At 43.4% G+C, this 15,843-nt stretch overlaps 1 protein-coding gene across 4 annotated transcripts in view; it reads right to left on the bottom strand.

Moving 5' to 3' along the window:
* Positions 1-7,896: 7,896 nt before the first annotated feature.
* ABCG1 (ATP binding cassette subfamily G member 1) overlaps positions 7,897-15,843 on the bottom strand; it is a 52,792-nt gene continuing 44,845 nt past the window's right edge. For all 4 annotated transcript variants that reach the window (XM_042033690.1, XM_042033681.1, XM_042033684.1 and 1 more), the window contains one exon: positions 7,897-14,819. In XM_042033690.1, the coding sequence (XP_041889624.1) occupies positions 14,591-14,819 (229 nt within the window). In that variant the 3' untranslated portion in view covers positions 7,897-14,590. The remainder of the gene's footprint in view (positions 14,820-15,843) is intronic.

Here is a 15,843-nt window from a genome sequence, read left to right as displayed (position 1 = left end):
GAACTTTTCCAGGGATTTCCAGGGACTTTTCACCTCTCTGAGCAATCTGTTGCAGCCTTTCTCCACCCTCATTGCAAAAAACTTCCTCCTTAACATGTCTCCTTGGTGGTTTGTTTTATCCCAGTACACTTTAGTGATGAGTAAGTTTATCCAGGCAGGTAAAAAAGTAGTCATTCATGAACCACTTCCAACAGGCTCAATAATGTGATTTGAATATGGTTGGATACTGGTTGTAGTATGAGAAATAAACTGAGCAGTGTACTGCAGGTCTTTGGAGGTGTTTCACAGAATCACAGAAAATGCTGAGTTGGGGGGACCCATAAGAATCATCAAGTCCAACTCCTGGCCCTGCACAACCCCAAGAATTCCTGTGCCTGAGGGGGTTGTTCAAACATTCTTTGAGCTCTGTCAGACTGATGCTGTCACCACTGCCCTGGGGAGCTGTTCAGTGCCCAGCCACCCTCCAGGGAAAGAACCTTTTCCTGATATCCAACCTAAACCTGCCCTGACACAACCTCAGGCCATTCATTCAGATCCTGTCACTGTCACCACAGAGCAGAGATCAGTGCCTGCCCTTCCTCTTCCCCTCATGAGGAAGTTGTGACTGCAGTGAGGTCTCCCCTCAGTCTCCTCCAGGCTGAACAGACCAAGTGCCCTCAGCATCATCCCTGGGCATGATGTCACCTGCAAACACCATGAACTGCTGTGCTGAGGCCAAGTATTCCCAAGAGCTAAGCCACCACAGGGTCACGCAGCTGCTCCAGACATTTGGGGTTATAAATCAGAGTTAGTTGCTCACATCACAAATAATTATTACCTAAGGATCTGCCATCATCACTAAGTCCAAGGGGATGAATTTCTGTGAATTTACAGTAGGTAAGTGCTCGAGGTCTCTCTAGGTAGACTGTTATCCACACCTACACAAATGAACCAGAAAAAACTGCCTAGAATTCTAAAAATTAAGATTTTTGGTGAGAAAATAAAGCTGGCAGAAACAGAGTGAAAGCCACAGCTGCTGAGGATTTGAAGATGACAGGAAGAGGCATGGCAGAGTAAAGTGAGATCCCAAAACAGGAGTGCACACCAAAGAGAAGTGTGCAAGACCTGCAGAGATGTGGCTACAAAATGAGGGACCTTCCTCTCCTCCCCTTCAGGGTCACTCTGAAGGCTCCCCTCACCTGAGGCAGTGTTCATGGGCCTCATTTACAGCCTCAGAGAGAAAAAGACTTGAATGAAGACTCACCCTTTGTATCTGCAGCTCTGCACACCTTTGTTGCCATGCAGTGAGTGCTAAATAAGTAAACAAAGTTCTGTATATTTTTTCTGGAAGGGTGTTGTGGCCTGATGCTGGCTAAGTGCCAGGCACCCATGAAAAAACCATCTACTTCTTTTCCTCTGCTATAGCTGGGCAGAGGAGGGGAAATTGAAAACTTCATTTCCATGAGTTGAGATAAGGATTATTGAAAGAAAAAATGCTTTAAAGCAAAACAGGTTCAAGCTTAAACAGTATAAAGGAAATTATTATTAACAGAATTAAAAGTAAAAAGGGTAACAAGAACCAAAGCAAACCTTCAGAACACCTCTCTTCCCCAGTCCCTCCCTCTTTCCACCGACCACGCAAGGAAACAAAACATGGGGTTTTGGTCAGTATTTCACTTCTTAAAAATCTTTCTTCAGTATGCTTAAGGAAAAGAGTTTCTTTTGCTGTGCCATGAGATCCTTCCCACGGGAGATAGTTCTCTGCGAACTTTTCTAGCGTGGTTTTAACTTCCACAAGCAGCAGTCCCACCTGAACCTGTTGCAATGTGAGCCCCTCCCAGGGGCCAAGCAGTCTTCCCACAACTGCCTAGCGTGGGTCACTGTAGTTCATGGGGTTTCATCTTTTAAGGATGAGCTGCTCTAGTCTGGAAGCGAAGGCTCTCTTCCTCTCTCTCTAAAAGCAAGGGTCTTCTCTCTCTGTTCGAGTTCCTTGCTAGATTACAGCTTTTCAGTATCCACGTGCTCCAGCGTGAATACTCTTCTTCACGGGCTGTGCGTGGATCTCTGCACCCCGCCATGCACCTCATGAAAGGGTTTGTTGTATTGTAGTCCTCACCACGGCTTGCAGGAGAATCTCAGCTCCAGCGCTTGGAGCACCTCCTCCCTCTCCTATTTCTTCACTGACCTCGGTGCTGCCATGTTGGTTCTCCTCATGTGTCCTCACTTTTCCTTTTCCTCTGACTTGGAAGAAAGTTGGTGTCTGTAAGATGCAATTGAGAGGTTGATCCCGTCTGGGCTCTGCTTCAGGGAATCGCTCGCTCTGTCTCTCGCTGCTGGCCACGTTGTCCTCACCGGCACCTCACGGGTGGCTCTGGCCTCGGGAGGGCCCTGGCCACACAGTCCTGGCCTCGGGAGGGCTCTGGCCATGTGGCCCCTGTGGGGATGGACCCCCACAGCTGCCTCACCACCCCTTGGGAGAAGAAAGAGAACTTCCCGCGGTTTTTCCTTTCTTCAGTTTGTCATCACAGAGGCGTTACCAACTTGTCCAATTGGGCTAGTAACCTGCCCATTGTCAGAGCCTTCAGCAACTGGCTCTGTGCCCCACATAGAAGTTTTGAGCAGCTTTTCTCCCACCAAAAACCAGGCTGTGTCAAACCAACACAAAGGGGAAAAAAAGTAGGTCAGCGATGTGATTTTCGTCAGCAAAGGTGCTACAGGAACTCATTTGTGTCAATTTGTGACACAAAGGCTTTGTGCTGATGAGGCCATTACACAGTGAATGACATTTAAAATCCCAAACACCCAATAGTCCTAAACTGCAACCATGGCAGCTGAGTGCCACCAAAGCTCCAGCTTCTAATAAGGGCTGAATAGAGCATGTTTGACATTGCAGATTGATTGCAATGGTGCTTCAGTGAGTGAAGATGTTCTACCGGCTTTTAAAGCAATTGTCACCAAGGAAAAGGTCTCGGAAATTGTTCATTTTGAAGCAATGCAGGAAAGCTGTGTTTGGCTGACATGGAGAAGTAATGGGAGAAAACTAGGACAAGCTCAGAGCAGATGGGTGCTAGCAACGAAGAACAAACCTGTAGCCATGTGAACAAGGGATTTAACTGCAAACACTTCCAAAAAAGTGGGTTTTTTAATGTGTCACTTCCTTCAGGTGCCATTCCCAAATGACTCTGGGAAGGGTATGGATCCTGCTACAGTGTCACACACCTCCTCTGGCAAAGCTTGTGTTCAAAAGAAAGATTTCAGACAAGGTGCTAAACTGAAGTGAAAAAGAATATGGAAACTGAAATCTTCCTCTCTTGAGAGCAGCTAAATCACACAGTGCTGCCACAGGTCTCTGCTTTACTAAAGCTTGAAAACTCGACCACAATGCCATTAAACAGCTCAGAGAACTGAAAATAAAACACAACAACCAAACCTGGCTCCCTGTGTTAAACCCAGGCAGAATGATGATCTCCGGACCCAGACTCAGTTTCCAAGAGGTTGCACTCACTGCCAGACTGAGTCCAAGAAGGAAATCTTGCTCTGAGGTGCAGGCTGCTAAACCTTCCTTAGGAGCAAAGTTCAGGTGAGAGTTTCAGAAGCTCTCAGGTGAGTTTTCCAAGCAGCACTCTGCCAGAAACAAAAGTCCTCTTTGGGCAGAAGAGTCCATTATTACTCTTCAGGTTTCTTTTTCCTCATCTGAACCTTCTTCTAAAGCATTTGAAAGCTGCCAGTGTTGGTATATGAACGTGAACTGCCCAGCTATCTTAGAGAGCATGGATGGCCCCTGTCCCAGCACACCCCACTGTTGTAAAGTATTTGAACCTTGATTGTGAGCCCCAGCCAAACCATTTTTAGTGATTTTTACCAGTGCCCTCAGAGTGGGACCAGGCTGGAATTACCCTCACTGGCTTCATCTGGCCTTTCCACTTTCAGCTGCAGCACATCAGCCCCAAGAGGGTTTTTAAGCTCCAGTCTGAAGGTTTGAGGAGAGAGGTGGGATAGGTTTCTATATGTTTCTTGTCCTTTGCTGTTTGGATTTCCTGGACTAACTTGGCTGCTGATCATTGGGTGGGTTTTGCTGCTGTCATCATCTCGACTCTGGATTAGGAGCCCCACCTGTTAGAGCCCTCAGGAATTCATCAAGGACTGAAAGGTAAATTGTGCTAAATTGGGAAAGAATAAGCTGAAAAACTAAATACCAAGAGAGCAAGGAATAGATAAAAAAGGGCTGTGCTGCACTGGATTAAAACCAATCATATTGTCAGAAAAGGGTGTGCAGAGCTCATTGGACAAAATAGAGAAACCAATCAAGCAATGTGAGATCTCATACACAGCAGTTGCAAAATGTGTATGTACTGTATTATGGATGAGTTGTAAAATGTGTAAGTAGAATATCAAGTAAGGGTTTTAAGGTGTATAAGTAAAGTAACATGTGTAAGTATGTATAAGCAAGTAAAATGTATAACTAGTGTATTATGTATAAGTAGTGTGATATGTGGAAGTTATAAGTTATAAAATGTATAAATAAGTGAAATGTATAAGTAGAGTATTATGTAAAAGTTGTAAAATACATAAGTAGGTAGAATGTGTAAGTAAGCAAAGTGTGTAAATAGGGTATGATGTCAAAGTTGTGAGATATGTGAGTGGAGTGTATTTTAAACAATAAGAATCATAGTGATTTGTTGATCAGAAGGCATGAGTTCCTGCACTCCACCAGGTCCACAGTGGGACAACAAACATGTTCTCAGTACTAGATGAAAACAGCCAGACAAACAGACCTTGCTGTAAAATGTTTGTGCTGCAATGTAGAATGCACTCATGTTCTAGAACCAGCTGGGTAGCACTCACAGGTGCTGTAGAAGAGGATGCAGCTTTGTTACAGTTTGCTGTCCTTGAGTGCTCCTTCCCCCACCAGTGAATGGTAAAATTTCCATTTTTCACTTCATGAAGTTCCATTTCATATAACTTCCCCTTACCAGAGGTGGGCAGGGTAAGAAAACAAAGTACTTTTCTGCTGGAGACCAGTGTTTCTATTCACCCAGCTATGATAACTTCTTCTGCTTTGTGGTCTCCCTTTGCACACCCACTGTGGCACCCAGAAATCCCCCTTGGAGAAGCCACTGGACAAAGAGAGGCTCCTGTAGGGTGCTGTTCCCATCTGTCTCTGAGTTAGGTCTCTCAGGCTTCCTTCAATATGTGCTTCTGTCTCAGAGCATAACAGAAGGTTGTTTTGGTAAACAGCAATTTTTAGGGATTCAATACTAAAACACCACAATTATATGAGAATCTGGAAGTCTTGAATCAAAATATATCACTGCAGCTGAGCCAAATATCTTAACTGCTAAAAATGTTGCGGAAATTCTATGAAATTCCCAGGGGTCTGACTTGCCACCAGAGCAGACTGACACTCCAGCCTGTGGTGTTCCCAGAAAGATTCATGAAAAGTAAATTTGGTAAGTAAAATCCAGCTCCTTCCTGCCACAAAATGAGATTTCCCCTGCTTCTTACACTTTTTGAGACTTGGCAATATGTTCCATCTAAGGGATGCTGCACCAAGACACAGAATATGAGTTTCAACAAACAGAAGGAGCAAAGTAAAAAGGTTTACTGTCCCTTTTGTTCCTGTTCTAAGGACTTTGGGGTTACTGTCTTATTCTTACACAGGAGAAAGACAACAAGCACCTGGAAGACTCTTGATAAAGCCATAAAATCTACTTCATATTTGACTCCACAGGTGCCATGGGGATGAGCAAGAAGATCCTAGGAACAGGTGGAGCTTTATTTCACCTGCCCAGCACAGCAAAACAGGCAGTAGGACAAGAGAATGACTCTGCTAGAAATAACTGGGGGAAACAGTGCAACTCTGAGGGGTGTTCTTGCTGTCAGAGGCTGACAATGGATCAGCTTCATGTTTTGATAACGTCTTCTGTTTGTGGAAGAGATAGCACTGACTTTTTTCTCAGCCTTCCCATGTGTGTGCAGGCACAGGCTTGGAATGGGAATGTCAGGAATCCAGCAAAGCCTTCACACAGAGTTAACAGTGCATAATAAAATTCACAGATCTTGAAAAAGTCTACAAGGCACAGGGGGGAAAAAAAAAAAAAAGGACACAAAACCAAACAAGGCTGTGAAATTTAAAATGCACTAAACAATAGAAATGGATGCACTTAGTATCAGTTTGACTAATCCAGCCTTTGACAGTTTTCTGCCCTAAATGGGGCTGGCAACACTTCCCACCAAGCCCTTCATGAAGGCTGTCCCAAGGGAAGATGTCAGTGCTGGTGGCTGACAGCACAGCACCTGCTCACCTGGGCACTGCTCAGATCCCTGCGCCCTCCCATGCTCAACAAGCCCATCTCTCTTACTCTACCCACTTCCTTGGCTTCCTGTGCCTTTCAACCTGCATTCCAAGGCAGGCTTTAAATGGATAGCTACTGGAAAAGAAAGTTTCCTTTATTTTCAAACGCTCTTTATTTTATGAATCCATTTCCAGTGCACAGTGGATGGTAATTGCATGTGAGGTGTATTAATTTTTACAGTGTTGCTAATGAGAAGTTTATGGTTGAGTTATTTAATAGCATTAACTGCCATATAAAATGCTTAAAGTAATTTCTGTTGCCACTCAGGCTATGAAAGACTCTTGTTCCTCCTCTTCCCTTCCTGATTTATGGACACCAGTTGGCACAAGGAGGCATTTAGTTTTTGGGAACATAATTCCTTCAATCTAGTATTATATCCAGGGCTATAAATCATAACATAAAGTATGATCTCTGTCATCATGAGAAAACTGTCTTGAAAATGCAATCCTATTGCATCCTTAGGGCAATTCATGCTTTAAGCATCGCTGCTCGTGTTATTTCTGAGTGGGTACTTGTAAAAGTTAGGGCAGTTTTCTTTGAACTGTGGTGAGCAAGGCAGGTAATTTTGTTGCTGTGGAGGTCAGGAGGGATGGCACAAGGACAGTGATGTTTTTTAGGCTTGGCCTTAAGTCCAACACACAAAACACCATGAAACAGCCTTAAAGCTGCATGAAAAGCCACCCAGGCAAGTGAGTATTTGCCAAAGCACAGGACACCAACACTGAACCCTCCTCCTGGCACTGACACTGTTCTTGGGGCCTCCCACAGGTCAGGATTTCTGCCCAGGAGTTTCCCTGCCAGTGCAGTAGGAAGCAGCAGTCCAGCAGAAACAGTAAGCATATTGTTCTTGGCCAATGTGCATCTTCAGGAGAAACACAAGAAATTAAAATACTGTCTCCTAAACCAGTTGAAGGATTTCCTGGTGACAGAAATGCACAGAGGGCTGCAGAACATTGCACAGGTGCTGAGGCAGAATGAGGGAGAAAGGTGTTCGGTAAAATGGGAAATGGACAGGCCTGACTGGCAGGATAAAACAGAGCTGCTCTTCAGCTGGGGAGAAGGGAGGAAGGAAGCCACACATTCCAGAGTGCCAAGCAAAGGCAAACAGGGAATGATCCTTTCCCACCTCTTGCCATGAAACAGCACAGGGACCATCTGCTACCACTTGCAGGTAGCAAGGACAAGATGAACAGAAGATCAGTCTGTGAAAGAAAAATCCACCCAAACTGCATGGAAATAACAAAGGTAACTCATTCCACTGGTTCAGGAAGTCCTTCAGTTGTGTAGGGCTTCTCAGAGAAGCACCCCCTGATACTTGCTCTGTTTGGGTTGGAAGGAACCTTAAACAGCATCTGGTTCCAACCCCCAGTTGATGTTTTTACGGATTTTTACTGGATATTTCTGTAACCCACCTGTAGTGGGAGTTCTGAAACCACCACAATCATAAATGGGCAATTCTGTGTCCTTGCTGGCTGCCAGAACCAAGGAGCGGGCAGTGAAACTGTATCACTACCAACACACCTTCCACCTCCCTCGGAGTGAGAACAGAGACAAAGGCAAATGTCTGAAAATAATAACACTTTATTTGATTTTTTTTTTTTGTGTGTGTGTTACATTATCATAAATGTTCTCTAGTCTCAGAAAACAAAGCCCTAAGTTTGGAAAATAATGCACATACAAATCTTTTCTTACAGGTATTAAGTATACAGAAATATACAAAGATTTCTCTATTACTGTAATATATCATCAGAATGCCCCACATCCCACATTTTTACTCAGGTCCACTGTACCAGGAAGCATAAACTACAAAGGTAACAAGCAACCTGAAAAAGACATGGTTTGTATAATATAATTACATTATATGTATATATATCTACAACAGTGCAAATATATCACAGCGTGCAGGCAGCGAGGGTCTCTAGAGAAGCAGAATAGAACTGATTCCTAGTAATGCAAATGCATTACAGAAACAACAATGACAGATCAGATACACAGAATATGCACACTTGAGCACGCTGATTTAAAATCATACCTTGCATTGACTCTTGCTTTGAAAAACAAAAGAACCGAATGTTAAGTAATTCAGAAACAGATTCAAGGGCAGTATCTCACAATAAGGTCAGCTGACTCAGCTAAGGTATTTGAAAAATCCATACAGGTAAAGGCTTGGCTCCACTGCAGGGCTTGCTATCTTCTTTTTAAAAGATGTATCAGTGTAATCTTCTCAAATTTAATTTTCTTTTGACATAATTTAAAAGAATTTTCTCAATTAAAAAAAAAAATTGCTCAGCAACTCATTCACATTTGTAAAGGTTGGTATAATGATCACTGAGGCCAGGAAAGCTGGTTTCTGGAAGTAACAGAAAGGAATTTGTATAATGATTACCCTAAATGGGCCACTAAAATGAACTACCATGGGGTCAGAAAAAAAGACATCACAGATGCCACTGAAGTAGAAAACCTCTTCAACCTTTAAAAGCAGAAGCTTCCATGTTGCCTTGCAATCTGCTTAAAAAGACATTTTTGAGGTTTTTTTTTCTTCTTGAAAGACTAAAGCACACCCAGAGATCCAGCACTTTGGGCTTTTGGTAGCTCAAAGGAGTCTCAAAGTCATCCCTCCAACTTTAACCATCCTGCACTGCTCCCAAGCAGTTCATTTTCACACCTCATGGGGACAGCAGTCACAAATACCCAGAAAACAGGGACACAAGCATGGGGTGAGCTGCATGGAAGCCCCCAGGAAAAAAAAAATGGATCAGCAAAAGCTGGATGTGTCTTGGAGGCATAACCCGTGCAGAGAATGCAGGCTGGGCTGTGAACATGTTTTGTGCCAAAGGAGACACGCCTTGAGTGGTCACCCTCTGTTTTACTGTGCTGGCAACAGGTCTCAACAGAAATCTAAATCTCTTAAAAGAAGGTTCTACAGATGACAACTGCATAAAGTTATCATTCATTGTAAGATTTCAAAATAACAAAAAGACTGAAGCTGGATTTGTGCTCTGTGGTACAATTACTCCTTCAGAAACTCCACGTGAAATAAGTACAGAAACAGAAATGAAGCATTAAACAGAATTAAAATGGAACTTGCTATGCATGGAGGCTCAGCCTGAAACTTTTAGACATGTAATATGAAGCGTGATATGTGGGTTTATAGAAGTCACTCAGTGGGATACACCACAACCACCTCTTGGTGTATTATGGAAACAGGTATTCAAGAGGAGGGCAGTAGGAGTCGATCCCTGAAAATGCTACTGCCCCTGCTCATTAATGGCAGAGCTCCTGATTAACTCCAGTGGCACTCAGCACTTAATTTATGCACTCACCAGTGCTGTGTGGCACTGCAGTGATCAGCCTGCCACAAGCTGTCATAGAGGACATGACAAGGGGTCATTTTCTGCCTGCTTCTAGTTCCCAACAGCTTTTCACATGATCATACTTTATAAATGGATCTCCACACACAAATTCCTGAGCAATTGCACCCTATGGGGCTGTTCTGGTAGGAAATAAAGGATGGTATCCAATGAAGGATGGATACTCTCCTTAGCACTGTATTTACAGAGCTATTTTTTATTGTCTCTTATAGCACTAGCCAGATTAGGTTCTAGTTGGGCTTTGGACCTTCTGATTTCTCCTTACATAACCTCACAACATCCTTGTAGTCCTGCTGGGTTGCCTGCCCCTTCTTCCAAAGGTCATACACCCTGTTTTGTTCCCTGAGTTCCAGTCAAAGCTCTCTGCTTAACCAGGTTGGTCCTTCTTCCCCCTGTGGCTCATCCTTTGGCACATGGGGATGGATGGGCTGCTCCTGCTGTGCCTTTAGGATTTCCTTCTCAAGGAACCCCAGCCTTCCTGGACTTCTCAGCCCTTCAGGGCTGCCTCCCAAGGGACTCTGCCAACCCAGCTCCCAAACACAGTCTGCCCTCTGGAAGTCCAAGGCAGCAGTTCTGCTGCCACCCCTCCATTTGCCTGAGAACCAAAAACTCCACCATTTCATGACCACTGTGCCCAAGAGGAGCTCCAACTATCACATCACCCACCAGGCCTCTGTCCCCAACAGGTCCAGTGGGCACCACCCCTGGTTGGTTCCCTCACCAGCTGTGTCAGGAATTACCTCCCACACACCCAAGGAACCTCTTGGACTGTTTTCTCACTGCTGTGTTGTATCTCCAGCAGACATTTGGCAAGTTAAACTCTCCCACAGGAACAAGGGGGATTGATCACAAGACTTCCCATGGAATATTTCATCTGCCTCTTCATCCTGGTTGGGTGGTCTGTAACAGACTCCCACCAGGATATCTGCTTTGCTGGCCTTCCCCCTGATTCTTAGAACCCAAAAATCCACCCAGCATTGTGTAATTAGGACAGGGAAGATCCTCTGTGAGGATCACTGGGGTGGCACAGGTCAGTATGTACCACACGTCCTTGCAGGAACAAGGGTTTAATAAAACATTCCTTTCTGCTGAGAACACAGACTTTGACACAAAAGTGTGGATGGAACTGTCAATCACCTGAGACATCCAGTACTTGGACTCAAGTTCATTATCTCCCACTTACATAACCAGCTCTCCCTGTTACATGTGCACATATTCCTCTCTTTTAATGAAAATAGGGACTTTGTGCTCTAAATGCTAAGAGCTGAAGAGCATCTCAGCACCAGTCTTCTATTACTCCCTTTGGCCTGTAACAATGGAATCTTCTCAATTTCCTGTGAGTAGAATCTGCTTTCCAAATCTTTTATTTAATTGTAAATAATGATGCTTCAAGTTATTTTTAACAACCTTCAGGGTTTTTCAGATTATAGGCAAGTTTCCACGAAGAAAAACAACAAAAGAAGGGTGAAGGACCTACAGTCTTAACTAATGCACACAGTAACCAAAGCAAAGTGTCAAAACAAGTCAAAATATAACAAGGAGGCCAACAGGACACTAAAGTCTTCCTACAATCCCAACAAAAATCATACATTCAGTTTTAAAGTGACCTTTAGAAACCTCTAGCCTCTTACACAACTTTTAGCCAGACTGTGAGTGGTTCAAATGGTAACAGTGGCATTGATTTCAAACAGGTTATGGCTCTTCATATATGGCTATAAAATTGAGGATTTGAAAATTGGGGATTTGAAGTCTTCAGAATCTTGCTGGCCTTGTTATTCCTTCAAGTGAAGCCTCCAGAGCTTCACAAAGTGCTGCTCAACACAACAGCACATGAATGCTCAGCCCATTAACCTGGGAATGTGATTTATACCAGCCTGTTAGAATTTATCATAAAGAGAAAAAAAGCCAACCTGAGACTACATTAAAAATCTTTGCAGTACATGAAAACATAACTGGGATGGATTTTAAATGCTTCTGTCCCAGAGCAGTGACAAAAGAGAGATCATTAGTTAATTTGTGAGCTAGGGAGGGAAAATATTATTACCTCATCTATGTGTATCACTGAGTTTCCAGAGAATTACTTCTTTACTGGGATACTACAGTCTGGAAGCATTCCTTAGAATAGTAACTTCCAGCTAAATGCTGCCAGCAGAAGGCTGGAAAAAGCATATCTTAAAAAAAGAGTGACAAAAATTATCCCAGAGCAGGAATTTTCTCAGGAACACCCGTAGAGGACCAGATTTTTGGCTTCTATAACACAACACAAAGTTACAGTACAGGAGGACATGCTGCAGGCTGAAAACATAAAATGAGAAAGTCTAAAAACAGAGGAGCAGGCACAGATAACAAGACAGTATCCAAGGAACTCACACTGCAAAACTGGTCTAGATGGGAGAGAACAGCATCCTGTAAGTTACCAGTGTTGAAGTGCCAGCAAAGTCACCTCATCTGGAACTCTGCAAGGGATTGTCAGGGTGGTATTTGGTAAATGGTGTTGGTAAACACAAAACATGAACCCTGAAGGTATTCAATGCCAGGGATGTCACACTCTTCGACCTCAGCTTGGAGCAGATGTCTGCAACCCAAGAGTAATTTGGCAAGTGTAGTCCTTTGTCTGCTTGCAAAACGTGTTTGAACTGCCTGTAATATTCACAAATACTTTGAGAGTCATGAAATAATCAAGGCACGTTGTGCCAAAGGGATTTCAGCTTGTGCCTTATTTAAAAACTGTTCATAGCCGCAAGTATTATTTAGAATAGCTCAAATTCTTAATTTCTCAAATCTGACAGCCATATGGGTTTGTACCTGCTCGTGATTATGCCTGGAAAAGTTGCAGAGATGTACAAAAGCTTTTTGAGAAAAAACAGCAACAAAAATTATGCAAAGAGGCTATCCAAGGAATTTGTTTTTTCTTCTACAGTAAAGACTGATTTTTTACTTTCACAGGTCAACCTTATTTTCAGGGAAAGTTCAGCTAGCTTTCCTAAAATATGTGACTTGATTTAAAGCCTTCCAGACCACAGGCTTAGTTCAAATGTCCTGAGTTTAACAGATACACACAGTCTATGTCTGTATTGGTAAATCAAACAGAGCCTGGGCACGGGCCAGGAAAACTGGGAAAGAATTGTCTTCCCTGCTAAATAGCAGACCTTCATCCCAGCACAGCCAGAGCTTTTCCAGACAGTGTTTGGGCTGTTTAGAAGTCAGTACAGGGGCCATTCCTAATAGCCCCAGGTGTCTGAGGACTAACAGAGCTGGCCCTGGCACTATTTATTTCACTAGGAAATAAATGAGTCTCGGAAGTTTGTGAATTTTTGACTACTGGGGCCAGCAGATGCACCAGGGCTCTCTTATCTGCTCTGCTGCCATGAGCTGTTGGGCTCCTCGAGGGTCTGCTGACATTGAGCTGCTTCCAACCTACAAGACTTCAGCATCCTGATGGGAATAATGCATTTACAGAACCTGCAGGCCTCACTCAGGGGGTCTGGGACACCAAGATAAATTCACAGCCATGGCAGAAGGTTGTGCAGTTTGCACCAAAGCTCGCCAAGGCGTCCAGCGTGAGTATGGTGGATTCATTTTGGGTTGAAAATCCAAACCCATGAAAATCAGTGACAAAATTCACATCAACTTGGAACCCAAATTCCCCCTGCCATATTTACAAAGTAATTCAAAGTAACAGTTTCACTGATGTTCAGATCAATTGATTCCCATGTTGTGCATGTAGACTTAGGGATGAGAACAAAACTGCCTGGCATAATTAGACCTGCAGCCTTACAAGGTCATTTGTGTATTTGGAGGGGAGTCCTACACAGAGTGTGTTGCAGATAGAATGAACACCTCTGGATGAGGCAGTCACAGGTGTTTTAACACAGTAGCCCAAGCTTTGATCTGTGGACAGCTCTTGCACTCCTTTAACAACCACTTTAGGGATAGATCCTGCTTTCACAATTTAATTAAAAATGAGCCTTGGAGTGCCTTGATTTTTTTCATTCGCAGGAGGTAGATCAAACAGATAATGAGCAGAGTTAGTACCTCAAAATATTACAAATACTAAGGATTTAAAGACACTGCAAAAGAATATTTTTTTCAACCATTCAGTGACAGCTTGACCATGTCTAACTGCATGTGCTATCCAGTGCTGCTTCCAAATAGGATCAGAGGTTTAGTGCAGATTCAGAATCTGCCTTTTCCTCCTATCATTACAGTTTTCAGATATGAGACCAGCTCGACAAGTAAAGCACCAGAATTCTAAATTCAGACAGAAACAAAAATAATTACTTGAATCACTTCAGGTTTCTTTTTAAAAAGTATCCATATTAAAAAGATGTCTTTACCTTGTTAATACATTTACAGGCTTTTAGCCAGAAGGGGTAATTCTGTGGAAAAGAATTGCAAAATAATACATAGAAAACTGCAAAGATGAAATTCTGAATTTAAAAATATGAGAGAATCCTATTTTCTTTGCATTCCTCATTTTGCATCTCATTACCTTGTCAACTAGAGATGACATTACACTGTTCTGGCTACCAGAACTGATCCTGGTGACCTTATCCCAAAATTGGTTTTCAAAAGGAAAGCTCCTGCAGCCAGGTTTCTTGTTACAGCTACACTGCCTCGGTATTGATATTCTGTGGTGCAAAACTCCCTTCTAGTTCTTCTTCCTAGTTAAAGCTAGAAAGTGTAATGAAAACATGACCCAACCCAACTGGACTGATTGGCTTAACACTGTATGTCCACTATCCCATTGTGGCTCTCCATGGGCTCGGTCAGGACAGCATCGGGCTGGGCACTGGGGACCAGCCTGCCACAGTGAGACAATGTCAAGTGCCCTCTATTGCATGTCTAAAGTTCTCCTACTGCATTGGTTTAGCTGCTCTTCCTTTACCTCTCCGCTCGGATTTTGTATCTGAGGACAAAATAGGCAATCAGGCGCAGAGAGAAGAAGAAAATCCCAAGAACAATGAAGTCCAGGTAAAGTTTGGCATTTTCTACATCCAGTTCTCTCAGGATGGCCTCTGATTTTTGAAAATGGCAGGTGTCGTCTTTGTCACAATGCAGATCTTCTCGATCCAGTCCATAGATGGAGAGGATGACCCCTTCGAACCCATACCTGGGAAGAAGAAGGAGGGATTACAAGGAAAATCCTGATGATCTGGTCAGAAGTGCAATACAATCCCTGTGAGAGCTCAGCTGAAACTCTGAGGGGTTCAATATTGTTCTGACACATCTGTCTCGGGGCACAGTTCTGCCCCTGTTACAATCAGGCTCATCACATGTCACGGGCATTTTGCGTAAGAGGGAACAAGGGCAGGAGTTTTGCCTTTGACTGCTTCCAGTTAGTGCACAGAAAAACATTAAATCAGAAAGCAGCATCATTTCAGCTCATATGCAGGAATTCCCCATTTAAAAGTGACAACATAATTTTGCTTTTTTTTTTAATAAGCAGCAGGGATGCAATTATGGCTTGAAGTCAGAAATATATTAAAACCAGCATCAATCTAGAACATCCCTTCTCCTTCCCTCTGTGTACTAATGGTTTCACTGACAATGCTCCCAGGCATTTGATTTTGCAAGCAGATAAACATCATGGGTCCCATGCACATGGGATATCCCATGCATAGGACAGCTTTCTCTGGCTTCAGGAGACCCCACACGGGCCTGCCAATGGTTTAAGGCCTCACCTTGAATTCCAGGTATTAATTCAGAGGGCGCAGTCTCGTTATCTTTGATAGGAATCTGTGTAAGACCTCACTTGGAAGCAAAGAGGATTTTTTTTGCCTGGGGTTTCTCAGTAACAGTGCAGCTTGGGCAGGGTAGGGAAATGGGGAACGGGAAAATTTCACCTCTCCTAATTTCAGCTATAAACATTTCAGTGTCTAGTCTAAACTATCCCTCCAGAGATTTCCTGATGGGAGTTGTCCCATCTTAAGACAGCTGTGTCAGACACAGACAGCATATGAGGTGCCTATGGATCTTAAAGCAGCAGTTTAAATTAGAGGTGACACAAATCCCGTGCCTCTTGTGGCAGTACGCCTGGAAAACTTAAAAACAGGCCTTTATCCAACAAACCTATCTAGCATACAGCAGTGAATTACACTACTTTTTCTTCCAAAATGAGGTGCTGGCATCAATTT

Source organism: Corvus kubaryi, unplaced genomic scaffold (genome assembly GCF_017639235.1).
Source record: "Corvus kubaryi isolate FWS band 111438036 unplaced genomic scaffold, C.kubaryi_AGA036_p1.0 133, whole genome shotgun sequence".
NCBI classification, from domain to species: Eukaryota; Metazoa; Chordata; class Aves; order Passeriformes; family Corvidae; genus Corvus; species Corvus kubaryi.
Note: the sequence above shows the minus strand (reverse complement) of the source record. Positions and strands in the feature narration are given on the sequence as shown.